This window comes from Barbatula barbatula (assembly GCF_947034865.1).
Source record: "Barbatula barbatula genome assembly, chromosome: 9".
In the NCBI taxonomy this organism is placed as follows: domain Eukaryota; kingdom Metazoa; phylum Chordata; class Actinopteri; order Cypriniformes; family Nemacheilidae; genus Barbatula; species Barbatula barbatula.
The window spans coordinates 9,692,935-9,719,262 of record NC_136772.1 but is presented as its reverse complement, the minus strand read 5'-3'; the positions used below and the strand labels follow the sequence as shown (position 1 = coordinate 9,719,262).

The window sequence follows — 26,328 nt, the reverse complement described above, 5'->3', positions numbered from 1 at the left end:
AGGTTTCTTTCTAGCATGCATCAAAGAGATTGAAGTGTGATTAAAAAAGGGTTTATTGCAAATCTTAATTCAAATATAAAGACCATTACTGATTTAGCAAACCCAGGACGCACTTTGAGGACTAAACAAGGTTAAGTAATGTTCTTTTAGATGCAAAAGATTCTGGAATTTATATTTTATTAATCACACTAAATTATTTATCATAACTTTGTTAGTCAATTTCAATCCATTCAATTACAAATCAAAACAATGATAATTTACAGTGAGTTCAGAGAAATCATTTGTGTGATAGTTGAATCTCACAGTATTTTGATAGCAGACAACTGTAGTACTGCTGTCCAACATCTGTAGATATTGAGATTCAACTTTAAAAAGAGAAGGCCTATTTACAACAATCATTATAAAGAGACAACATTTCTGACTTAACGACTTAATGTTATAAATATGTTTATGTTATATTATTATTAATGGCATAACATGATTATAATAACCCAAACAATTGTTTTAAATATGGGTGTGTATGTTTTAGAGCTGACCTTGGGGTCAATGGTTTTCTGTCATGATTCTGCCTCATCATGTCATGTCTTGTTTGGTCTTGTGGCAGAGTCATGGCAGGGCCTCATGTTTTGTGTGGAGAGAAACACATTATTGTTGGTCATGACATGATGTGCTTTCTCTGCAGGTCTCGTCTTTGGCCCCGCCTATAGTTTCTCATTACCCACACCTGCCTATTGTTATCTTAGTTATATTAGGTGCTATTTATTACCAACTAGTTTATGCATTAGCTTACACAAACTAACAATAAACAACACTTCAACAGCATTTATTAATATTAATTCATGTTAATTTCAGAATTTACTGATACATCATTCAAATCAAATGTTGTCACTGTTAACATTAATGCACCATTTATTACGGAATTGAATACTGAAGTATTAATAAATGCTGAAAAAAATAATTCTCTATTGTTAGCTATTTACTGTACTAATGTTGACTAATAGCACCTTATTGTAAAATGTTACCAGCATCTATGATTCTCATACAATCATTAAAAAAATATTTTATCAGTCAACACTTTTGGTCAAACATATCTTGTTCTTTCTGTCGTGAAATAGGGTGAACGTGGTGAAAGAACCCAAGTGCAAGGCAGCGGGGATGAAGGGGTTAACAAATAGACTTTAATAAACAAGAACCAAAACACCCACTATTGGGAAAACACTAACTAAACTAAATACAAAACAACCACTTCCCACAAGGGGGCCAAAAATAACCAAACACACTAGGTAATTTAACAAATACATACAGCAGACCAGAACATGAAAAATGAACTCTACATATGTGGCAAGAAACATGTACAACGAACGAGGGCATTAAATAGGGAGACTAACAAAGGAGATAACGATGGACAGGTGTGGGTAATGAGACACAGGAGGAAAGTTATACTAGGAATGAGAGGGGCGGGGCCAAATGACGAGACTGGAGAGAACGCATATTATGTCCTGATTGACTATAATAGGTTTCTCTCCACATAAAACATGTGAGTCTGTCATGATTCTGCCCCTAGACCAGAAAATCAAGACAAGAGAACGCAGAATCATGACACTTTCTCTCTTCATACAGTGGGTTATATCTCTGACCTAGTTTTTCTAGGACAAGACCTATCTTGTTCTATCTTGTTTTACATCAATGGTTTTAAACAAGAACTAGCCAGTAACTTTTCCCCTGTGTTGCATGTTTCTGTCAGACAAAAAAAAGTACATTTGGAAATATATTATCATTATTGTTATATACTGTACCAGTAAGCACTTTTAGTAATGTTCCATGCAGTTACATTCATTATTAATGTCATATTATTTAAAGAGAAATATCTTATTTAAAATCTTAAATATCCAAAACATTTGGTTTCAATTGATCAGATTTTAGATCTGTGGAATGGCATGTTTTCTGTTACTGTGGCAGTCCTCTTTTAAAAATTACACGTTTACACCTAATGAGTGCATAGTACCTCAAGGGTAAGTGGTGGTCCCATATGCATACACATCTGTACCAAAACTGTACATATTAATGCTTCTTAAGGAATACTGTTCCAGTGACAGCTTTTGTCCCTTTTCCTGAGAGTGTAAGATTTATATTTTTAAAAGTCCATTTTAATAAGAACACACAAGCAATATTTAACACCAGTTAGGACATGCGTTCGTTTTCTATAACAATATTCAATAGTGGGACAGTATTCTAAAACGGTTTTAAATACCAACATAAACATAAAACCACTATTTGAGAAAACAAGAACATTAAATTAATTATGCATTGTAAATAGCCATGTAGCCTGGCCTTTTTTGGCTTTTATAAAATATCTGCTATGTTTTAAACTTTTAATGAGCAAATGGGTAGCAAAAAAATTTTCCTCCTTTAGATTGTCATAAGATCTGGTGATTTTGATTGCGATGTATGTCAGTCTGTGAACAGTCATATTTAATAATGCGAAGAACTTCCTAATAATCTTTTTATTTTATTTTTAAATTTCTTAATAAAGCAATGAATAATTAACAAAATGCTAGCGATTCAAGGTCATTTATTTTGTGCATTATGCTTGCTGGTTGAAACATTTTTGCAAAGCTTTTTTCAAAGCAGGAAACACTGTGCTACACTGTGCTACACGGTCATGTGTCATGAAACCATATTGTGGTTTATTTTAGAGATGCAGGGAAACTGATAAAGGCTGATAATTCTTAAAGAAACGTTTGGTGCAAATGTTGTAGTTGCATGTATGAGATTGTCAATTTGGTATTTAATTATATAACACAATTAAAAACTGGGTTTTACATTCTTTGATTTTAGAGAAAATAATTTATCATTAGTTAGGTGCATTTTGTCATCCATATAATCATGAATAAAAACAGAATTAATGGAAAAATTTCTCTCACTGTATTTTAATATGAGAGTAGATGACTGTAGAACTGTTGTCTGACACCTGTAAATAAACACAAGAGATAAAACCTTAAAAAGAACTTTTATCTAACAAACTTTCTGTCTCACTGACATCATTCATTAACTTGACATAACAATCATTATGAGACTATCAAAATGACTGTTTGAATGAATGAGTGGGTTTATTTTTCAGCTGACCTTTGACTTTGCATTGGGTTTCAACCAGCTCTCAGCTCCTAAAAAATAACATTTCACACAGAATTCACCTTCAGCACAAAATACTGTAAGTGTCGTGATGGAAACATACTGTATATGGCTGTGTCCAAATATCCCCACTTGCGGTCTTGACTGCTTGAAAACATGTGCTAGGCCTTCGACAGGAAGTAAGTGCGCAAGTCTGTCCAATGTCTTAAAAACGCCAAAGTGCAGTGCCCTTAACGCACACTAAACACACACAATCTTAAATACACCTTCCCAGCGGTTTTCAGGGCTAAATTAATCCCATCATGCATCATATAGCCCCGAGATGTTGCAGAAAGCTTATATCTTTATTTATTCCATGTTTGGATAACATGTGTTTTTCTTTTCTTAAACCTGACTTGACAAAAAAATTTGATATTACATATAATTTCGTAGTTAAACGTAGTGTTGCACATTTTATGGGTGAAAACTTTAGTTATATATTTTGTAAAACTGCTTCTTATCACATAATAAGAAAAACCACACCAATCAATGTAAAATGAAATACTGCATGCTTACGATCTTCACGCCCATTAGAACACTTCAGCCAAAAACAGGAAATACGTCATGAAAGTGGTAAAGTATTCAAGTGCAAAGACCGCAAGAGGGGTATTTGGACTCAGCCTAAGTTTAATGTGTACTTGGTCTCACCCTGACTGGATCTTGCTACAGTCACTGAAGCATAATGAAGCTCCTCATCTTCCTTTCGGGAGTCCAGCACAGTGTCTTGACCTTTATTGAAAGGTGTAGTAAATTGAAACATGGTTAAAATGATAAAAAATAAAGATGTAAAGTGTATTGTTGCTTAGCTTGTTCTCCCTCTCGCAATATCCAGTGTCTAGTAAAGTTTAAAAGCACTCACCAGTAGATGTTTTTCGCCGACATTTAAAAACAAGTAGTCCCAGCAAAATCAGGAGAATGATAGTGACAGCACAGGCCACGAGGATCACGGTCTGTCTGTGGCTGTCTTGTGTTTCGGTGTCTTCTGCAAAAACATGTGAGCTAAATAATTACACAAGCAGTGTTACAACTACCAATCCAAGAATTTTAATCCTGGATATTACCCTGGTTTGATGAAGTGGAGGTTTCTGTTGATATTCTTGGAGCATTTGTAGCTGATGAGACGAAACTGATGGTTATAGGGGCCACAGCTATGAGTGTGTTCTCAGTAAATACAGCACACTGCCAGTGTAGCAGATCTGACCGAAGGCGGACGTTCACTGTGAGAAGTTTATTCTTGTTTTTCTTATTCAGCATTTGCGTTTTGACCAGCACTGCTCGGTTCCCCTGAATCCTGAGCCAGACCAATTTCACTGAATCAGACACATCAGACACCTCACAGGTAAGAACAACCGACTGATTCCTCAACACACCACCAGGGGGCTCTGCAGAGACTGAAATAGACAACACAACAGGAGTTTCTTTATGAAAATGTAATTAAAAGTAATGTGAGCCTAAACCATTACTTATTTACTTTTGTTTGATGGTCAGGCTTGATTAACATTATAAGTAGACCACAGGAAAAAGTAATAAAAACTGAGGGCATGTCGACATATGATAAACTTTAAATGATAAAATAAACTTATTATAAACTTTAAATGATAAAATAAACTTAAGTTTATTATTTACCATGAAATATTAATTTTAAAACGTTTAAAAGAAACTTACACTCTTATGGAATGCTGTTCATGAAAAGTAAAGCAAATGTATTTACAAACCTCTAACGGTACGCAAGATTGTGGTTGTATAAGTATTTTCATCCCCAATGCACCTGTATGTTCCACTATAATTGAACTTCACAGGTGAGATGTGAAGGATAAACATTTGACTGTCGTATGTGGTAGAAGTTTTTTCTCCTGGCTTGATTTGCTCGTTCACTTGAACTTCTCTTCCTTCTTCTACAGCTATCAACACGGCTTTTGAATTAGGCCTCGACCCCAAGGTCCACATCAACCTGTGATATTTATTTTTATATTTGCAAATTAGTAATAAATCACTGTGACTGGAGCTTGGTCTGTAAATTGTAAGCTTTTTACTTTCTGAATCTGAAAAAAGAAAAAAAAATCTGTTATGTTTACACAGTAGTTTGTTTGGTTTTATTAGACTTGTTCTCACTATCTAACAAACTAAAAGCTGATAGTGTTGGCACAATTTTCCAAACCGTTCATTCAGAAAACAAATTAAATAATGAACTGAAGTAGCTAGTAACTTTGTATTAGTACCTAATGTACTATTGCTCTTTTATGACATGGCTCTTATTGCTCCCTGAAATCTTTGTAAGTCGCTTTGGATAAAAGCGTCTGCTAAATGACCCTAGAATCATCTACAGGGCTTTACACTACTTACTGTAAACATACGGTATAATTACAGTACACAATAACAGAAATCTATATGAGAAAAATTCCACTGCCTACTGTCTGGCCTCTTTTTTCTCCGTCAGCGCGGATAATATTAAAAGTTTTGGATTAGCTGCGTCTCTCGGGCGGTCCCTGCATGAACCGTTACAGTATTAATAGAATATATTTTTTATTGTCATTGTACAGTTAAATGTTTTCTCTCCATTCAAAAAAAGAGGGAACATGTACATATACACATATTTAAACAAAGATGTATAAAAATATATATATATATATATACATAGAAAAGAATGGGGAGTGTAGACTGCACTCTAAAATGTATGGTGCAAGTATACATTAAACTGTATGATGTGTACACTCAAAAATTTGTGACTGTCAAGTTTACAAATTTGTAATTGTATGCTTTTTACACATTCCTTATATTTGCGGAACTCAGAGACATCGACTTACAGTAAAGAAGTAAAGAAAGTATGCTATAGTATATTTTTACAAAAGTGGGCCGAAGGTGTAGAGGTGCATGCCGTATTTACACTATTTATTGCCTCCTATACACAAATCGTTTTATGATTTAATTTATCTTCTCTGTAAGTAGCTTTAGATGAAGGTGTCTGCGAGATGATGTGGACTCGTTTATGTATATTGTAATAAACACAGAGCTGTCAAATTATTCCCAATACAGTTTTTGTCAACTGCTAAGAAGCATTTTTCAATACTGAAGCTACATTTTCATAATTGTTAACACAGTCTGCATTACTAACATAACTGTTGACCAAACTCAATCTCACCTCCAAAACTCACTCGGACCAACAAAACACTTCATAGGTCTCAAAATAAGCTCGTGACAACATAACACTCGCAACAACTTTCATTCAGAAAAAATACAAATACACAACACAACACACTGACCTACAAAACACTACCATATTATTTGTGTTTAGAGTTTTGAGAAACTGAGGCATTATTTCAAGAAATGTGTTTAAGCAATCGAGAAAAACTAAATATTGATTCACGTGTAAAGAGGTCACCATTATGCAATAAATCAAATAAATATAAAAAATAAAGTTTACTTACACTGAGTGACACTAAGTGTGCGATTAATGACAGTAGTTATACTCCCGTCTTCCTGTAATATACAAAAGTATATTCCTTCACTGTTGTCGTCAACATTGTGTAAGATGATGTAGGCAGAGTTGTTGTACACAATAGTTGTGTTAGATGTTTGGCCTTTTTCTTTAATCCACAGTAATTTTGAGAATTTAGAAATGTTTGGGACATCACATTGCAAGGTCATATCAGATCCTCGCTGGACTTTGAGAAAAGCAAAATCCAGCCAAAGAGTGAGAAAAATGTAAGCGTAGTAAAATAAATTGTTCTTTACACGTTTTTAATGGTGAGAATTCTCTACATATTTAAAAAAAAAACATTTAAATTATGTTTTAAGATTTGAGTGTTAGTCAATTACATTATTACATTTGTATTGTTTTTATTAACTTTATTGGCTTTAAGGTAAATTGCAAATCTTCCTGCTATAATTTCCTGCTAAAATCAAAGAGCATTATACAATTGCGTTAAACTACTCAAATATTTCTGTTTTGTTCTTACCATAACTTGTAGGAAGTTTAACAATATAAGAGAGCATAATGAAAATGTATTTTTCTCACCAGGTTCATAACAAAGTCCAATGCTCAGTTTTATAATCAGAAATATGATTGTGTCCATTGTGTTGTTCTCAGTTTCATATCAGTGAGATGTGTGAGATGTTTTTCTAGAAATCTGATTAAAAAAAGGGGAAGTGTTTTTAAAAATACAAAAAAAGGTTTAGAGCGCACAAACACCTGGTATTCAAATATAGAAAGCACATGTTGTTCAAATGGCCTATGCTGCAACATTAAACAGTCACAGTATGCCTAGTAGCATATTGCAGCCTAAATTAATTAGTCGGCCACCAGATCTGTGCAGTTATGGTTATTCTACAGACAAACAAGCAACCCACTGTCATGGCATTAATTGATCTTGAAACAGTTTAACAATTTATTTTTGTTTAGGAATAAGATACGTTTTAACTTTACTGTTCCATTTATTCTGCAAAAAGTTAGATATTATTATAGTAATGTTTAAAGTAGTGCTTATTTCAGTTTTAGCCTTTCAACTGTGTTTACAGAACATGTTTTAAATGTAGTGCCCTTCTGATGTCCTTGGCAGGCTGTTGTTTCTAACAATATGCAACTGGTTCAATTAAGTAAAAGGTTCAAAAAGCATTGTTTCTATCGTAATTTCAGCCCTGCTTATGCATGTTTTTATATAAATTCCTGTTTGAGTGTGGATGTAAACCATTATTGATTCAGTTCTAAACAACAGACTCGCGGGAATGAACGTTTACCTTGCATTGAACTCACCACACTCAATCCACTTCCTGACCAAGACGTGTTTTGTTTAATGACAACAAAACTGCTCCTGTCCACATTTGCATTTACATTCATTAATTTAGCAGACGCTTTTATCCAAAGCGACTTACTAAGAATTCAGGGAGTAATATGCGGTATGTCATACAAGAGCAACAGTACAATAGGTGCTAATACAAAGTTACTAGTTTCAACACTAGCTAGACCACTAGCTTTGTTGAGAGAAAAAGAGAGGGTTAGTGTATTACTTTTTTCATTTGTCTGTCAAGTATTCACAGAAGAGATGGGTTTTAAGTAGTTTTTGGAAGGTTGTGAGAGATGTGGTTGAGTTCGGGGAGCAATAAGCGATTATATGATGGGTCCCAAGGATGTTGCATAGATGGAAAAAAGAAGCAGTCCGAGCACCGATCCCTGAGGGACCCCAGTGATCATGTGGTGAGCAGTGGACAGGAAGCCCCCAATGACACCCTGAAGGATCTGCCGGAGAGGTAGGCTTTGAACCAGTTGATAGGGGAGCCTGAGATTCTTAAAGATGACCGGGTTGTTAGCAGTATCTGGTGATTGAGCCTCCTGGTGGCGGCCGTCTGCGGGCCCATAGGAGACAGGTTAGGTGAGCACGACGGGGCCTGGACAGGCAATATTCTTTGTAGACACCGTCAACCAACTACCGAAACGCCCAGGGAAAATCACATACACCAGGATGAGTTCCACTGCTCTGCGTCGTAGATCCAGTAGGATAATCAGGAGATCACTCAGCATTAACCTGGCAGGTTCCAAAGAACAAAAAGGTAAGTGAATAGCCATCTTCCCTTTATACCCATATGTACGGGAGGGTACTGGCATGACGGTTCATTGGCCATTTAAAAGTACAATCGGAGATGATAGGTTCTCAAGTCAAACCCCATTCTGTCAGTCTCGACACAACATTGAGATCGACAGAAAGGGAACCACAGTTTAGAGTCACACAATTTGCTTTTTTATATCAGCACTAATATAATTTAGGAATATACATCACATGCCGTAAAATGCGGCATGACATGATTCACACTAACAAAATGCTTCACTAGGTCTTATTAAAGTCATAGATCAGATGTGGTTTTCTGTTTTCACACCGTTTTTCCGTTTCCTTTACACTCTTTAATGAGCACATTAGCAAAAATCTGACTTCCTCTTCTCCCGAGCAACAGTAATTTAGTGACAAGGCACTTACAAAAGAATAATAGATTCACAAGGACACATTTCCTCTAACATACTCAAGATTCATGCCCCAGGAATGTATCTCCATGTAAAAAAGACAGTGAAACAGACATCTGGTGGCATCGACATCCCAAGGCGAACCTTATCAGGCGTAAGCAAACGGTATAGCTGAGCCTGTAAATCCCTGTTCTGCTGTTGAGAATCTAGTTTGTGACTGGCTCTGAATTTCTGAATATACATTTTTCACATTATGTTATTAAATTCTGAAGACAAACACATTGTTATTCAAACATGGGTGAACTCAAGATTTTGTTCAAAATAATAAGGAATTATGTTTTTTAATAGATTAAATAATCTGGATTTTTATTATATATTAATACTTAAAATATAAAATAATTCAGAGTTTTAAATAAACGTGATTACAAAAATAAAATTTATATGGAATGTGAATGTTGGCAAATTTTGAAGTGAACTACTCCTTGAATAATTGATGATATTAGATTTGTGTAAAATCACAGGGCGCAACTTTCATTTTAACAAGCTATATTGTAACATTTGCATACTGTACAGTCTTTGATCCATAGTAACATCACGTTCAAGTATGAAAACTGAGCCTGCTGGAAAATGTACCCTTTGAAATATTGGTCTAAACTTAAATCACTTTGAATCAAATTGTTTGTTTGTATGTTTAAACATCTTTCACCTTTTGTTTTATTTGTTCTTATTTTCTTAATAGAATCTGAAGTCTACATTTAGGGGACAAAGATATAAAGCAAACAGTGTGTTAACCTTGGTCATGTTCTTGTACATACAATATCAACATCAGAACATCATTTTGTAATGAGAATTTTTGTTCACAATTCAGTGGATGTTCTTAGTAGACCTTGACCAGGGTTTAAGAATCCCCTGTCAACATGTTTAAATTAAGACACGTTTATACAAAGCAAAGCAACCTTGAGTTAGTGAGGAGCATTATATTTTGTTCTTAAATAAATCATAATCAAAATACATTATTTTCTAACTTTTGTGTTTTAGATTGCAGTACACCGAAGCGTGTTGTGGGTGAATTCCAGACAGATGAAAAGCGACAGACATACAGACAGTGAGAGAGCAGGTGTAACTGCAATAGTCTTTATTACTTATATTTAAAAAATTACTTTAAGTATATTTTCAAACAGTGCCATCATATGCTCCTATCACCAGCATGCAGAAATTCAGCTGAAAACTTAAAGAACTGCAAAATTCTAAGAACAATTTTTCATTTATCTGCTAGTTGTAAGTATCTACTTCTAGACAGCAGGTTATTTGGTAGTTTAAAGAAAAGCAGTAGGAACATTTCCCACACAACACCTTAAAATAGTCTAAATGGATAGCTTCTGTGATCAGACATTGCCATCTGCTGTCCAAAGAAAGAAATCACCCTACTGTTCCAGTGTGTAAAGATTTCATAAAACCCTCAGTAATTTGCTGCATTCCTGATTATGGGACCACACAGTGACAGGTTTTATACCGTTTTTGTAAGAGTGTAATATTTTAATTCCATTTTAATTAGCACATACTAGCAAGAGTTAACACCATTATTACCTGTGAAATAAATTTTGTTAGGACATGTGTTCGTTTTCTATAACACTATTCAATAGTGGGACAGTATTCTAAAACTGTTTTAAATACAAACATAAACATAATACAAAACCACTATTTGAGAAAACAAGAACATGAAATTAATAATTATGCATTGTAAATAGCCATGTAGCCTGACCTTTTCTTTGGCTTTGATAAAATACCTGCTGTATTTTAAACTTTCTCTGAAACAAATTTAATGAGCAAATGGGTATAAATTGGGTACAAAAACAAATGGGTACAAAAACTAACCACTTCAGCTGGTTCAAAACGCAGCAGCACTCATGTGAGACCCCTTTTCATCTCTCTCCACTGGCTACCGGTTGAAGCCTGGATCAGATTCAAGTCACTGATGTTTGCATACAGGACTATCACTGGATCTGCGCGGGCATACTTTCACATCCTACTTCACTCCTACGGCCCATCAAGAACCCTGCGTTCAGCAAACGAGCGGCACCCTGTAATGCCTTCTCATAAGGGCACTAAATCCCTTTCCCGCTCTTTCTCCTTCACAACTCCTTCCTGGTGGAACATTGTTCCCAATGCGGTCTGGTCAACCACATCTCTCACAACCTTCAAAAAACAACTTAAAACACACCTCTTCTGCGAATACTTGACAGACAAATGAAAAAAAAAGAAAACGTACACTAACCCTCTCCTCTCAACATGGTCTAGCTTTTGTTGAAACTAGTAACTTCGTATTAGTACCTATTGTACTATTGCTCTTCGTATAACATATCGCTTATTGCTCCCCGAACTGTTTGTAAGTCGCTTTGGATAAAAGCGTCTGCTAAATGTAAATGTAAAAAAAATGATTATGATCTGATGATTATGATTGCGATGCATGTCAGTCTATGAACAATCATATTTTAATAATGCAAATTACTTCCTAATAATGTCTTTATTTACTTGTCATATTTCTTAACAAACCAATGAATAATTCATAAAATGCTTGCGATTCAATGTGATTTATTTTGTGCATTTTGCTTGCTGGGTGAAACATTTGTGCATTTTGTCATACATATAATTATTAATTAAAACAGAGAGAATTAATGGAAAAATGTCTCTCACTGTATTTTAATATGAGAGTAGATGACTGTAGAACTGTTGTCTGACACCTGTAAATAAACACAAGAGATAAAACCTTAAAAAGTACTTTTATCTCACTTGTCTCACTGACATCACTCATTATCTTGACGTTAGTTTAAAGGAACAATACAGGGTTTTTAACAGGATCTATTGACAAAAATGCTAAATAATATACAAAACTACTTCTTAAGGGATGTATAAAGACCTCACGTAATGAATCGTTTTGTTTGTAATACCTTAGAAAAAGCTATTTATATGTACATACAGAGCGGCCTATACATTGAATTCGCTGCCATGTTTTGTAATGCAGCCATAAACTATATTTCTCTCTGCTGGAAAGTCCATAGATATCTATAAGTATCTCCGCTAAAAGCCTCAGTACCGTGAGTCCTAACTTGTCTTTGCTGAAAAATCTTTAAAATATTAACGGGTCCTAGCTCCGCCTGACTTTTATCCTTCTTTTCATGCTTAAAATTGTCGTGGAAAGTTGTTCTTGTAGCTTCAAAGAATTGCTCAGACAAAGAGGGTCCAGGTGTCAAAAAGTTAACTTTATTTGCGCATGCCAAACAAAGTGAGATCTTCCCAAAGCATCTCCCATTACAGTGTTTTCAAGCCCATATTTATAGTGAAACTGATGCAACTGATGTCTTCATTACACCAATCGGGTAAATTCCTGTTATCTCTTATTTTTAATAACCCTGCTTCTGCCACCAAAAGATCCCAGGCAACAGGATACGTATTAATCGTGGTTGGCACATTATTATCACAAGTCAACCAATAAAGAATCAGGATTTCATAGACAAATATCTCATGTGCCCTTATTTGGACACTTTTCCGGGGTCTTCCGACTAAACATGATTTATCATTGGCTTTTATTAAAAATTAGCTCATGTTTGAGCACCCTAGTGAACTCATGTTCAGCTGGCGTCCTTGACTACATGCGATAAGTTATATTTAATTAAATTTGTGCATTTTGATTTTATCAATTTATACAGCAGAGATGATGGCAATAGCAACAGCACTTAAGTGGATCGAGGGGACTCAAATTAATAAAGCTATACTTTGTTCAGATTCATGTGCTGGTCTAAAATCATTGAAATCATTTTCTGGTAAATGAGATATATGAAAATGTATTTTAAAGAATAGACTAAAGACTAAAGAATATGAATAGAATGATAAGATCATAGGGGTATTGAGGGTAATGAAAAAGTTGATGGATTAGCAAAAAATATTCTTAGAAGGTTAAAATTAGGACGTACCAAACTTAATTAAATCTAAAAATAATAAATAAACCAACAGGATTATGTGAGCACTGTGGACTAGAGGGGTCGGTAGAGCATGTTATTTGTGTTTGTCAGAAGTATAACAATGAGCGGGAAATAAAGAAGAATGAGTGAAGAAAGAGGTTAATAGAAGAATTAAAACTGAAAGATGTGTTAACGGAGTAGAAAGTTTATTTCTGTATCTTAAAAGAACGGATTTAATTAAGAGAATTTAATGAATATATAGAGAAAGTTTTTTCCCCAAACTCTGGCCAAACTCCAACACAGTAGGTGGCGATAATGCGCCTTTACGTTAGTGCCATCCACTATAAAAGCGAAGACGATACAGGGGATGTGAAAGATTTTTTTTTTGTAGAACATTAACAAAAAGACAATCATAGTTTAACATTCACAAACAACCTTAGCTTACATACAAATATTAGAACATAGTATTCATATCATTCCCAAGTACAATGAAGACAGTGAAAAAAAAATAAACAAAACTTACATTTTCTATAATAAGTTCTTGTAGTTTAGGAATTATCATTGAATATTTAAACTGTTAGGGGATGTGAAAGTAGGTTGGTGTGTTTGTCAAGATAGTTTGAACTGGAAATTACAGAAGCTTATCAGGTCCATAGGATTTAGCTGAACAAGCCTGTAGATATTGTACAGTTTATTTTTCTTCTGTAATTTTGTCCTTTTATCACACTGTTTTGCTGAATTATTTTTCTAATTGTTCTAATCTCAGTGCCAGCAGGTCATGACTGAAGGGCCCTTGAGCAAGGCACCATACCCCTGATTGCTCTGCAGTAATGTGCCACTGTATAACACTGTTTGTAAGTCGCTTTGGATAAAAGCGTCTGCCAAATGAATAAATGTAAATGTAAGTGTTTTGTTCACTCCCACCAATGACGACAAAACTGCTCCTGTCAGCATGTTATTCATATCCACACCTTTACAGTCACTTTAAACATCGCATGCATTAACTATCAGACATTTTTTGCAGTCGAAGGGAAAATGACTCACAGACTGTTCGAAGGGAAACAACATGCCTCCCTATATCAAAAGTATCGCACTGATCCGCCCGATGATGTAACGGAGATCATTCTACAATATCTGGAGAAAAAGGTGAGATTTGTCAAATAGCTATTTATGCAATTGCCGTGTTGTGTGCAGCTTAATATGCTAAACACACAGTATGCATTGCTACTATAACTTCTAATAACAGCTGCAGCACTGTACCTACTGTATTTACATTACTGACGGTCATTCAAATGTACTGTAAAGAGTAAGTAGATTACTGTGCAAACAAGCTGTGGTTGTACTATGGGACAGTGGTGGTACAGTCAATAAGTGCAAATGTGGAAACTTAAATGTTGTTCATTTGTATGTATTCAACTTTTATGTCTTGTGCATATTAAAATGTAGTCATTATATGACTTATTTTATGGTTGTTTTACATAGTCATTTATATTTAATGAATAACTAAACATGATTCTTCTGTTAATGCTGCAACAAAATCCCAGAAAGGACAACCCCATCAGCTTGCTGTGGATTTAGGCTGTGGAACGGGACAGAACACTCGTCTGTTGGCACCACACTTTCAGCAGGTGGTGGGCATGGACATCAGTGAATCTCAGTTAGAGGAGGCAAGAGCTGTGCAGGGCTTTCCCAAACTCAGCTACAAGTCAGTAATGCATAATATGAAGGATACCACATTGAAACATGAAAAGAATGGTATACCCATGTGACCTTTATATTAAATGATCTTTCCAAAACCTTGAAATAAACCAAATATGTTGTCTTCTAAGCATAACATACTCCAGTGCAATATTGCACTGTCTGGTCTAACTAATAGCTTACTACTGTTGTTCTTTGGCACAGAGTGGGCAAAGCAGAAGAGCTTCCATTCCCAGATGGCTCAGTGGACCTTCTGACTGCTGCCTCTGCAGCTCATTGGTTTGACCCTGAGAGTTTCTTAAAGGAGGCTGTGCGCGTCCTGAAGCCCTATGGCTGCTTGGCTTTCTTTGGCTATGGAGACAACTTTAAATTCCACTATGGTTCTTGTGGTGATCGACTTAATAACATATATGAGGATGTAAGCTCATGGCTTAACAATACAGCCGCAGAAGAAATTAAGAGGCCATTTTAAATAAATATTTTTTTCTGAATTTTCTATTTAAAGGTATGTGTTAAGGTAAAAAAGGTTTCAATTTTTGTAACTACTGACAATTTTCTCCCAAACTTTAAATTAAAAAAAAAATTCTGCAAATTCATGCAAATAGAAACTTGCAGAACCAGGTCAAAATAACGGAAAAGATGTTCAATATTTTGAATACCTCAAATACTGCAAAGAAAACAAGTTCATGTCCACTTTTAAGCAATATTACAGTAATATTTATACACGTATTTAGGAAAAGTTACAAATTATTTTTGTGTGATATATGTTTATCACAGTTTGCATTTGTCTTGTCATGCTGTTAGTCTTTCATATTGCTGCTACATGACTTTAGGTCTACTGAGGTTTGATTTAGTTGAAAATGAACAGACACTGGACTGAAATGGCCATAATACATCTAGAAATGCTATATAAATTGAAAAAACTCTAAATTTTGTCTGCGGCTGTATATACAGTATGCACTAAACAGAATCAGTGACACAATTGTATAACAGAGAATATAAATAATTGCTAAATGAAACTTGTGCATTGCACATGTCTGATATAGTGACCCTACCATGATGACATATTTATAATTCATGCATTTGACCAACACTGTCATCTTTGGATTCCAAAGGTTTAACTTACTGAGCAAATTTTTACCAATTGCAGTCAATTTCACTGAAATTTACCTGAGGCCATCAATATATTAATTCACATTAAATGCAATTCATTGTGCTAGGTAAAGCAAGTATTGCTGCCCTTCACAAGCAATAAGGTAGCTTTGGCCAACAATAAGCTGCAAGATTTATATGAAGCCATTCCCTTCCCAGACAAAGAGAGGTAAACCAGATCACTGCACTGTAATAAAGATTTTATCAGCATTTCATTCTAAACAAACTTACGAGTTGCTTGATATTAGTCTTTGTAATAATCTGTTGTATCTTTGAAAGGATTGAAGTAATTCCAGTAAAGGTGAAGAGGACTATCACAAACACAATTGGGCTTTTTGAGACCTTCTCAATGTACCAAGCCTATCTGAGAGCAGAGCCTAGTGCTGCAAAAGCTCTGGTAGAGAAAGCAACGTCACGGTAATTACTTAATTTTGATGAAACAGCTTTACATTTATTTGCCCTCTTTGAAAGTTTATTGCTTGCAACACAAATCATACTGTACATTTTCTATTAGAGAAAGCATTGTTTATTTATTTCTCCTCGTAATGCTCTTATATGCCTGTTGTTTTTTAAGATGATGTGCTTTGCAGTAATTGCGTGACTTTCTGTTACAGTTTTCTGGAAGAGATGAATGTTTCATCAACAGAGGCCGAGCTTGAGTTGAGCAGGGAGTACTTCTGTGTGCTTGCATGTAAACCTCAGTGACACATGACCGACCTTCACTTAAGACCTTAATTTACTCACCCTCGAATTGTTCCAAATCTGTATAAATGTCTTTGTTCTGATGAACACAAAGAAAAATATTTGAAAGAATGCTTGTAACCAAACAGTTCTTGGTCACCATTGACTACAATAGTAGGAAAAATTAAAATGTATTTAAAACAGTTTGCTTTCCGACATTCTACAAAATATCTTTACAATATATTTATCAAATATATTTATAAAGCAATCTTTCCTGCTTTGGTAGTGAATAGTGCCCAAGAACTGTTACTGTAACAAGCATCTTTAAATATTGCTGTCAATAAGAGAACATCAGATAATTTATCAATTTATACAGCAGAGATGATGGCAATAGCAACAGAACTTAAGTGGATCGAGGGGACTCAAATTAATAAAGCTATACTTTGTTCAGATTCATGTGCTGGTCTAAAATCATTGAAATCATTTTCTGGTAAATGAGATATATGAAAATTTATTTAGACTAAAGAATATGAATAGAATGATAAGCTCATAGGGGTATTGAGGTTAATAAAAAAGTTGATGGATTAGCAAAAAAGGCATTAGGAAAGGAAGAGATTCTTAACATCTCATTTGGAAAAAGTGAAGCAAAGACATTAATTAAAGCATATGCCACTAAGGAATGGCAGCATAAATGTGATACAGGAAATTTAGGACGCCAAAGTATAGGAAATTCAGCAAGTAGTAGGGATAGGGAGGATAACAAAAAGAAGCACTAGAGGAAAATATTCTTACAAGGTTAAAATTAGGACGTACCAAACTTAATTAAATCTAAAAATAATAAATAAACCAACAGGATTATGTGAGCACTGTGGACTAGAGGAGTCGGTAGAGCATGTTTTTTGTGTTTGTCAGAAGTATAACAATGAGCGGGAAATAAAGAAGAATGAGTGAAGAAAGAGGTTAATAGAAGAATTAAAACTGAAAGATGTGTTAACGGAGTAGAAAGTTTATTTCTGTATCTTAAAAGAACGGATTTAATTAAGAGAATTTAATGAATATATAGAGAAAGTTTTTTCCCCAAACTCTGGCCAAACTCCAACACAGTAGGTGGCGATAATGCACCTTTACGTTAGTGCCATCCACTATAAAAGCGAAGACGATACAGGGGATGTGAAAGGTTTTTTTTTATTAACATTGTAGAACATTAACAAAAAGACAATCATAGTTTAACATTCACAAACAACCTTAGCTTACATACAAATATTAGAACATAATATTCACATCATTCCCAAGTACAATGAAGACAGTGAAAAAAATAAACAAAAAATAAAATAAACAAAACTTACATTTTCTATAAGAAGTTCTTAGTTTAGTAGTTTAGGAATTATCATTGAATATTTCAACTGTTAGGGGATGTGAAAGTAGGTTGGTGTGTTTGTCAAGATAGTTTGAACTGGAAATTACAGAAGCTTATCAGGTCCATAGGATTTAGCTGAACAAGCCTGTAGATATTGTACAGTTTATTTTTCTTTTGTTATTTTGTCCTTTTATCACACTGTTTTGCTGGATTATTTTTCTTTGCACCTTGGAGAAGAGAAAACAATCAATCTCTTTCCACCTCACACGTTTTTTGTCACTGTCCATACTCATTGCTCGGGTCATCGTGTTAACAGTAATGTTGTAAGCATTGTGTATTTTTATTTTGAGCCTTTCCACTGCATTTACAGAACACGTTTTAAATGTAGCCTACTGTCCAGCAGATGTCCTCAGCGTGCCGGTGTTTCGAACGATTTGGCGTAGTGACGTAGCAACTGTCTGGTTCAATTTAGTAAAATGTTAAAAAAGCATTGTTTATCCCATCGTACCTTAGGCCCTGCTTATGCATATTTTTATATCAATTGCTTTTTGAGTGTGGATGTAAACCATTATTGATTCAGTTCAAAAGAACCGACTCGCGGAAATGATTCCCGACCCGTATCTCTGTTTACCTCGCCTTGAACTCTCCACACTCATCCACTTCCTGACCAAGACGACAAAACTGCTCCTGTCAGCGTGTTATTCATATCCACACCTTTACAGTCAGTGATACTTTAAACATCGCATGCATTAACTATCAGACATTTTTTGCAGTCGAAGGGAAAATGACTCACAGACTGTTCGAAGGGAAACAACATGCCTCCCTATATCAAAAGTATCGCTTTGATCCACCCGACGATGTAACGGAGATCCTTCTACAATATCTGGAGAAAAAGGTGAGATTTGTCAAATAGCTATTTATGCAATTGCCGTGTTGTGTGCAGCTTAATATGCTAAACACACAGTATGCATTGCTACTATAACTTCTAATAACAGCTGCAGCACTGTACGGTTTACATTACTGACGGTCATTCAAATGTACTGTAAAGAGTAAGTAGATTACTGTGCAAACAAGCTGTGGTTGTACCATGGGACAGTGGTGGTACAGTCAATAAGTGCAAATGTGGAAACTTAAATGTTGTTCATTTGTATGTATTCAACTTTTATGTCTTGTGCATATTAAAATGTAGTCATTATATGAATTATTTTATGGTTGTTTTACATAGTCATTTATATTTAATGAATAACTAAACATGATTCTTACAATATGTTAATGATGCAAAAAAATCCCAGAAAGGACAACCCCATCAGCTTGCTGTGGATTTAGGCTGTGGAACGGGACAGAACACTCGTCTGTTGGCACCACACTTTCAGCAGGTGGTGGGCATGGACATCAGTGAATCTCAGTTAGAGGAGGCAAGAGCTGTGCAGGGCTTTCCCAAACTCAGCTACAAGTCAGTAATGCATAATATGAAGGATACCACATTGAAATGTGAAAAGAATGGTATACCCATGTGACCTTTATATTAAACGATCTTTCCAAAACCTTGAAATAAACCAAACATGTTGTCTTCTAAGCATAACATACTCCAGTGCAATATTGCACTGTCTGGTCTAACTAATAGCTTACTACTGTTGTTCTTTGGCACAGAGTGGGCAAAGCAGAAGAGCTTCCATTCCCAGATGGCTCAGTGGACCTTCTGACTGCTGCCTCTGCAGCACATTGGTTTGACACTGAGAGTTTCTTAAAGGAGGCTGTGCGCGTCCTAAAGCCCTATGGCTGCTTGGCTTTCTTTGGCTATGGAGACAACTTTAAATTCCACTATGGTTCTTGTGGTGATCGACTTAATAACATATATGAGGATGTAAGCTCATGGCTTAACAATACAGCCGCAGACGAAATTAAGAGGTCATTTAAAGTAAATAATTTTTTTCTGAATTTACTATTCAAAGGTATGTGTTAAGGTACAAAAAGGTTAAAATTGTTTTAACTACTAACAATTTTCTCCCAAACTTTAAATACATTTTTTTTTCTGCAAATTCATGGAAATAGAAACTTGCAGAACCAGGTCGAAATAACGGAAAAGATGTTCAATATTTTTAAGACCTCAAATACTGCAAAGAAAACAAGTTCTGTCCACTTTTAAGCAATATTACAGTAATATTTATACACATATTTAGGAAAAGTTACAAATTATTTTTATGTGATATATGTTTATCACAGTTTTCATTTGTCTTGTCATGCTGTTAGTCTTTCATATTGCTGCTACATGACTTTAGGTCTACTGAGGTTTGATTTAGTTGAACAGACACTGGACTGAAATGGCCATAATACATCTAGAAATGCTATATAAATTGAAAAAACTCTAAATTTTGTCTGCGGCTGTATATACAGTATGCACTAAACAGAATCAGTGACACAATTGTATAACAGAGAATATAAATAATTGCTAAATGAAACTTGTGCATTGCACATGTCTGATATAGTGACCCTGCCATGATGACCTATTTATAATGCATGCATTTGACCAACACTGTCATCTTTGGATTCCAAAGGTTTAACTTACTGAACTCATTTTTACCAATTGCAGTCAATTTCACTGAAATTTAACTGAGGCCATCAATATATTAATTCACATTAAATGCAATTCATTGTGCTAGGTAAGGCAAGTATTGCTGCCCTTCACAAGCAATAAGGTAGCTTTGGCCAACAATAAGCTGCAAGATTTATATGAAGCCATTCCCTTCCCAGACAAAGAGAGGTAAACCAGATCACTGCACTGTAATAAAGATTTTATCAGCATTTCATTCTAAACAAACTTACGAGTTGCTTGATATTAGTCTTTCTAATAATCTGTTGTATCTTTGAAAGGATTGAAGTAATTCCAGTAAAGGTGAAGAGGACTATCACAAACACAATTGGGCTTTTTGAGACCTTCTCAATGTACCAAGCCTATCTGAAAGCAGAGCCTAGTGCTGCAAAAGCTCTGGTAGAGAAAGCAACGTCACGGTAATTACTTAATTTTGATGAAACAGCTTTACATTTATTTGCCCTCTTTGAAAGTTTATTGCTTGCAACACAAATCATACTGTACATTTTCTATTAGAGAAAGCATTGTTTATTTATTTCTCCTCGTAATGCTCTTATATGCCTGTTGTTTTTTAAGATGATGTGCTTTGCAGTAATTGCTTGTCTTTCTGTTACAGTTTTCTGGAAGAGATGAATGTTTCATCAACAGAGGCCGAGCTTGAGTTGAGCATGGAGTACTTCTGTGTGCTTGCATGTAAACCTCAGTGACACATGACCGACCTTCACTTAAGACCTTAATTTACTCACCCTCGAATTGTTCTGATGAACACAAAGAAAGATATTTGAAAGAATGCTTGTAACCAAACAGTTCTTGGTCACCATTGACTACCATAGTAGGAAAAATGACAATGTAGTTAAAACGGTTTGCTTTCCTACATTCTACAAAATATCTTTAGAATATATTTATCAATAATTTTTAAAGTAATCTTTCCTACTTTGGTAGTGGATAGTGGCCAAGAACTGTTACAGTAACAAGCATTCTTCCAAATACATTTCTCGATGTTCATCAGAACAAAGAACAACAATTTGAGGGTGAGTATATAATGACAGAATTTTCATTCCATTAAATACTTTCACTTTTGGTCAGCTAATTTGATAATGATCCAAATAAATGTGTTAATAAAAGGAACACATTTTATGAAAAAGCTATAGTTGTGTAGTGAAAAATGCTAAATCGTGTAAATCAATGTGTTTTACATTGCTTAATATTATTTTGTAAATGATGAATGATCACTCATAAACATGGATGCGTCAATCAAATTTTATAAATAAATTTATCATCTTGTATTTTTGCACTTAACTTTGTATTTAATAAATGTTTTCTGAATCCCACTAAAATGTATAGTCTGTCTCGGTTTTGTAAAATGTATATACATCTTATCTAATACCAACTTTGCACATTTAAATATGGCATTCTTTACTCTTTACGCCAGTTCTTCATTACTAAAGTCAACATGGCCACTTACAGCAGAGTACAGTATTATAAAACACAGATCAGATGAGTATCATTACTGTACTTTGTAACTCCAGGTGCTTTCAGCTGTTATACTGTAACTAAAAGATATCATGTTTGGAAACTAAACTGAGATGACTGTGTCAATATTACTGCAAGGAATTTTAAGCCATTGTCCATGCCAAAATATCACTGGGACATAGTATCTTCCCTGCATGGTGTCCGGTTAGCCTAAAAACCTCCGACTTTCTGCCCATTGCCTTGGAGATGTGTATTGGCCTTGAAAAGAATTTCAGTTATACTCCACAGTGAATGAGAAACCTCTGTGTTTGAGTCCAAAGTCCTCATTAGCACACCAGGCACATTACGGTTTGACCCAAGTGAATGCTGTGTCTCCGTGCGTGAAAGAAGGCGAAACTGAAAACTAAGCTTTAAGATGTGGCTCCTCCCATTGTTTCACTCCCATAAGTTTTGCTGACAGTTTAAATCTCCTGTTTGGTAGAAAAGCTACACAGCTTTTACAAATGGCTGTACGTTTGTTTGAGGGTATAGAACATGCGTCCTCTTACTGGAAGTACAGGATATCGCCTTCCGAAGAGCTCATTAGCAAGATTATGCAGTTTCTCATGAGTAATGTAAGCACCTTTTCATTGTTTCCATATGCACAGTGGGGGACTGCATTCATTTTTAGCATTCAACTTGGTGAATAGACAAGATAACAGAACTCCGTATGAAGTCATTTTACATTTAGTCATTTAAGCAGACGCGTTCTTCCAAAGCGACTTTACAAATGGGATAAACAACGGAAGCACAACATAAGAACAAAAAACCGCATAAGTGCAAACAAAAACTGGTCTCATAGCCTATCACAGTATATACAGTAGTTAAAACATTTTTCATTTTTTTGGAAAGAGTAGAAAAGAGATAGAAGTCAAAACTGATCGGTCAGCATACGATTTTTAAAGATGGCTGCAGAATCTGCTGAGTTAATTTGAATGCCTAGTACATTTTGTACTGTTCGGGAATAAATAAACAACGTGGAATTTTTTTCACAACAAAACGAAAATGACCGTCCTTAAGGGTCAACACTAGATCTTTCTAATCAAGATCGGGTATCATGCTATGTCACGCATTCTGACTTCTTTACGTGCTCTCTGAACAAGGCAACTCGCATGACGTGTTTCTGTACTTGATACACTCCCCCATCACTCGTTTCTCACTTCTAAATCTATGCTTTAATGGCCATTCTCCTCGAAATGCTCGGCAAGGCGAAAGTAAGAGCCCGCCCACTACCATCCATATTATCCAAGTACACCTGGCTGCGTCGAGATGGGTTGCGCTGCAGCTCGTTACGCTTGCGATAGAGGGGATGGACGTTGTCGTCACTTTACCAGGTGAACACCACGCAAATCTGTGCAACAGTGTCCCGGAACACCTGATTCTTGTGTATATCATAGGGAAGTCGAAAGGATCACCGTCAGAAACTGCCCGTGATACGCGATCTTTAAGCATATTAATTGTGAATCAAGTCTACCCAAAGGTTTACGCCTCTGTTTACTGTATCTTCTTAGAAAGAGTCACCCTATGACCTGTCAGTGGACGTTGGTTGTGGGTCAGGACAAGGAACCTTACTCTTGGCACCATATTTTGCTCATGTGGTGGGGACAGACATCAGTCATGCTCAACTGGAGATTGCAAGGAAGCATGTTAGCTCCACAAATATCGCATACAGGTGGGCAAACCTGACTTTTACTACTTTACATGCACATGAGCTTGATTCCTTTAAGAAATCGCACAAACAACATATTTACCTTAACATTTAGTCATTTAGCAGACGCTTTTATCCAAAGTAACTTACAGAGAGTTCAAGGAGCAATAAGCGATACGTCACAGATGAGCAACAATACAATAGGTGCTAATATAAAACAAATACCTGTTGAGGCAAAAGGAGAGTGTTAGGTTTTTTTTTCTTTATATGTCTGGAAAGTATTAGGTTTTGGAAATAATGCCACAATACAAAACATCCAAATCTTTCTAAAATGACCCGAACATGTTCTTTACTCATGAGATGTAGAGATGAATGTGTCCGTTACAGTTTTCAAATAATAATTTATTCTGCAACACAAAGGGAATGTCCAGCTGAGGAACTGCCTTTTGAAGATAGCTCCGTAGATCTTGTGACATCCATGTCAGCGTTCCATTGGTTTGATCGTTCACGTTTCCTTCAGGAGGCTAACAGAGTCCTGAAGCCTCACGGCTGCCTCGCGCTTATTAACTACACTATGGACATGGAACTTGGCTATGGAGACTGTTCGGAGGCTTTAAACCACATCTGCAAAGAGGTGGGAATAATTTTCACACTTGTTTTTTTAGGTATGTGAAGGAGCTATGTGATAATCCAGAAGCATATATATATAGTGATTTTGTCTCCATGAATTATTTCTATCTGTCCTATTACAGTTTTATGCTGCCCTGCTGCCATACCGGAACCCTTACCTAGGTCCCAGCTCTTTCAATCTTTACAACCAAACCTACAACTCTCTTCAGTATCCTGTCAAAGAATGGTAAGAAAACTGACCTACAAAAGATGTATTGTTTCTTTAAAAATGAACAGAAATCTGGTTGGTAAGAAAAAATACTTTTTATCACTTTGTTGCTGAATGTGTGCATTAACGGTTGTTTTAGAAACTAGAAAAAATGGTACAAAACTTTTTTAGGCAGAAGATGTTTTGGGTGAAGAAAGTTGTCCCTGTTTCTGGCTACATTGGCATGGTGGAGTCTTTTTCCAGTTACCAGGCTCTCGTAGAAAAAGATCCTGAAGAGGCCAGACGGCTCTCACAGGACATCACACAGAGGTAATATACTGTTTTCTACAGGTGTTAATGTTAAATACATATAAAATATTCTTGTGGTTTAATTTCTCTCCCTTATTTTATTCCTTTCTTTTTTAAAGACTGTTGCGTGCAATGGGTGTGACATCTTTAGAAACAGAGGTTGTCATGGGAGTGAAATACTTCTATCTGCTTGGCTGCAAACCTGCAGAAGATTGACTGTTTTGTGTTTATTGTCTTAGGCTCAGCATTAACCCACTGCCATAATAAAATATTATATATTATTTTGCTATTCATAAGAATCACCTGGTTTAATATAAAGCTTTTTGTTTTGTTTACTGTTGCTTTATTTATAGACAGCATTAACAAATCAGTGAATTAAAGATCACATAGAGTAATCAAATATGATGTAAAGCATACTGGATTTTACTGACATGAACAGACTGAATTGTGAACAGTGAATTCTTATTAATATCAATATGCCACAACCAACCTAAAAAAAGTAGGCCTACTTCTGTTATGTGAATCATTTTAATTTAGAAATGTGTATCATTAGTCTTGTCATTTTCTGTATAAATTGCATGTTGTATTTAGATTAAACGAGTCACAATATTTTAAATGTATTTGAAAGCTCATCCACCAGGGTGCAGTGTTGACTTACGTATGTAAGGGTCTCTACCATTTCTGGCTGTCAGACACTGTCCATATGCACTGTTGTATAGTAATTCCATGGTACAGTGATTAAACACAGAGAGACACAAGAATTTGAGTGACATGTCTGTGTAAACATTTAAGTGTTTTGTAATCCACTTGATGTTTTCATTAACCATTTGTATGTTTGATCTCACTCAGGTAGAGAGGTTCAATTTTAAGCCTCAGCAGAAACGCAGTTACATATAAAACGTGTCCATGACATCTGTTTACTGTACACACATCAAAATATGATGCAATACTTTCTTTTTCATAATTCTCATAATTTACTCTCAGAATATTTACTCTCAGAACCCTGTTGAAAAGTAGGTAGGTTTTGAAGCATGGTAGCTAGTTTCTGCTGGTTTAAGATGGTCGTTTGCTGGTTTAAGATGGTCCTGAACAGCACATAAGTAGTTTAGGACAAACTCATGAGCATCTTAAACCAGCACAAACCAGCTACCATGTTTCAAAAACTCCCTAACCAGCGTATGCTGTTTTTTCAACAGGGTTCCCAAAAACACTTGTAAATTATGAGAGTAAATTATGAGAATCATGAAAAAGAAAGAATTACATCATATTTTGATGTGTGTGCTGTTTTTTTTCAACAGGGCATGCATCATAATGCTCTGCTGGATTATGAAGTGGGTGTTACGTGTGTTAGTGGTTTCAATTCAATTTTTATTTATATAGCGCTATTCACAATGTGCATTTTTCCAAAGCAGCTTAGGAGAAAATCTGATTAAAACTGAAAAGGTTAAAAACAGCACAGTGTTTATAGATCAAGCAAGATCATT

General features: G+C 35.4%; 4 protein-coding genes across 9 annotated transcripts; 3 read left to right on the top strand and 1 right to left on the bottom strand.

Moving 5' to 3' along the window:
* Nucleotides 1-1,157: 1,157 nt before the first annotated feature.
* LOC306898533 (uncharacterized protein) lies at nucleotides 1,158-7,301 on the bottom strand. Of its 5 annotated transcripts, none has more exons than XM_079464073.1 (8): nucleotides 7,187-7,301; nucleotides 6,597-6,648; nucleotides 4,887-5,213; nucleotides 4,233-4,562; nucleotides 4,031-4,153; nucleotides 3,820-3,900; nucleotides 3,127-3,164; nucleotides 1,158-2,971 (listed from the first exon to the last, which is right to left on the bottom strand). In XM_079464073.1, the coding sequence occupies exons 1-8, from the start codon at nucleotides 7,193-7,195 to the stop codon at nucleotides 2,921-2,923; spliced, it is 1,011 nt and encodes a 336-aa protein (XP_079320199.1). In that variant the 5' UTR covers nucleotides 7,196-7,301; the 3' UTR covers nucleotides 1,158-2,920. The 5 variants fall into 5 exon arrangements, with proteins under 5 accessions (XP_079320199.1, XP_079320197.1, XP_079320198.1 ...); XM_079464071.1 differs by having other exon boundaries at nucleotides 6,597-6,833; nucleotides 7,187-7,294; XM_079464072.1 differs by having other exon boundaries at nucleotides 6,597-6,828; nucleotides 7,187-7,279.
* A 6,814-nt stretch (nucleotides 7,302-14,115) lies between these two features.
* Nucleotides 14,116-17,060, top strand: LOC306898498 (putative methyltransferase; the record flags this gene model as incomplete). The annotated part of the gene is made up of 6 exons (XM_079464013.1): nucleotides 14,116-14,226; nucleotides 14,625-14,785; nucleotides 14,983-15,196; nucleotides 15,999-16,099; nucleotides 16,210-16,347; nucleotides 16,545-17,060. The coding sequence occupies 6 exons, from the start codon at nucleotides 14,116-14,118 to the stop codon at nucleotides 16,633-16,635; spliced, it is 816 nt and encodes a 271-aa protein (XP_079320139.1). The 3' UTR covers nucleotides 16,636-17,060.
* A 1,317-nt stretch (nucleotides 17,061-18,377) lies between these two features.
* On the top strand, nucleotides 18,378-21,892 carry LOC306898497 (putative methyltransferase). Its single transcript, XM_079464012.1, has 6 exons — nucleotides 18,378-18,863; nucleotides 19,261-19,421; nucleotides 19,619-19,832; nucleotides 20,629-20,729; nucleotides 20,840-20,977; nucleotides 21,175-21,892. The coding sequence occupies exons 1-6, from the start codon at nucleotides 18,753-18,755 to the stop codon at nucleotides 21,263-21,265; spliced, it is 816 nt and encodes a 271-aa protein (XP_079320138.1). The 5' UTR covers nucleotides 18,378-18,752; the 3' UTR covers nucleotides 21,266-21,892.
* A 475-nt stretch (nucleotides 21,893-22,367) lies between these two features.
* On the top strand, nucleotides 22,368-25,609 carry LOC306898494 (putative methyltransferase). 2 transcript variants are annotated; one of them, XM_079464005.1, is made up of 6 exons: nucleotides 22,368-22,645; nucleotides 23,582-23,742; nucleotides 24,139-24,352; nucleotides 24,471-24,574; nucleotides 24,728-24,865; nucleotides 24,964-25,609. In XM_079464005.1, the coding sequence occupies exons 1-6, from the start codon at nucleotides 22,535-22,537 to the stop codon at nucleotides 25,058-25,060; spliced, it is 825 nt and encodes a 274-aa protein (XP_079320131.1). In that variant the 5' UTR covers nucleotides 22,368-22,534; the 3' UTR covers nucleotides 25,061-25,609. The 2 variants fall into 2 exon arrangements, with proteins under 2 accessions (XP_079320131.1, XP_079320132.1); XM_079464006.1 differs by lacking the exon at nucleotides 23,582-23,742 and having other exon boundaries at nucleotides 22,464-22,645; nucleotides 24,239-24,352.
* The last annotated feature ends 719 nt before the right edge of the window (nucleotides 25,610-26,328 follow it).

Bases quoted from the DNA above. Each gene is read 5' to 3' on its own strand.
- LOC306898533 (XM_079464071.1), bottom strand. From the start codon at position 7,244: ATGGACACAATCATATTTCTGATTATAAAACTGAGCATTGGACTTTGT. The intron at 6,834-7,186 runs GTGAGAAAAATA...CTTTTCTCAAAG, and splicing joins TGGACTTTGTTATGAACCTG to TCCAGCGAGGATCTGATATG. The intron at 4,563-4,886 runs GTTTGTAAATAC...TGTCTATTTCAG, and splicing joins AATCTTGCGTACCGTTAGAG to TCTCTGCAGAGCCCCCTGGT.
- LOC306898494 (XM_079464005.1), top strand. From the start codon at position 22,535: ATGGCTGTACGTTTGTTTGAGGGTATAGAACATGCGTCCTCTTACTGG. The intron at 24,575-24,727 runs GTAAGAAAACTG...AAACTTTTTTAG, and splicing joins CAGTATCCTGTCAAAGAATG to GCAGAAGATGTTTTGGGTGA. The intron at 24,866-24,963 runs GTAATATACTGT...TCTTTTTTAAAG, and splicing joins TCACAGGACATCACACAGAG to ACTGTTGCGTGCAATGGGTG.
- LOC306898497 (XM_079464012.1), top strand. From the start codon at position 18,753: ATGACTCACAGACTGTTCGAAGGGAAACAACATGCCTCCCTATATCAA. The intron at 19,833-20,628 runs GTAAGCTCATGG...TCATTGTGCTAG, and splicing joins TTAATAACATATATGAGGAT to GTAAGGCAAGTATTGCTGCC. The intron at 20,978-21,174 runs GTAATTACTTAA...TTTCTGTTACAG, and splicing joins GTAGAGAAAGCAACGTCACG to TTTTCTGGAAGAGATGAATG.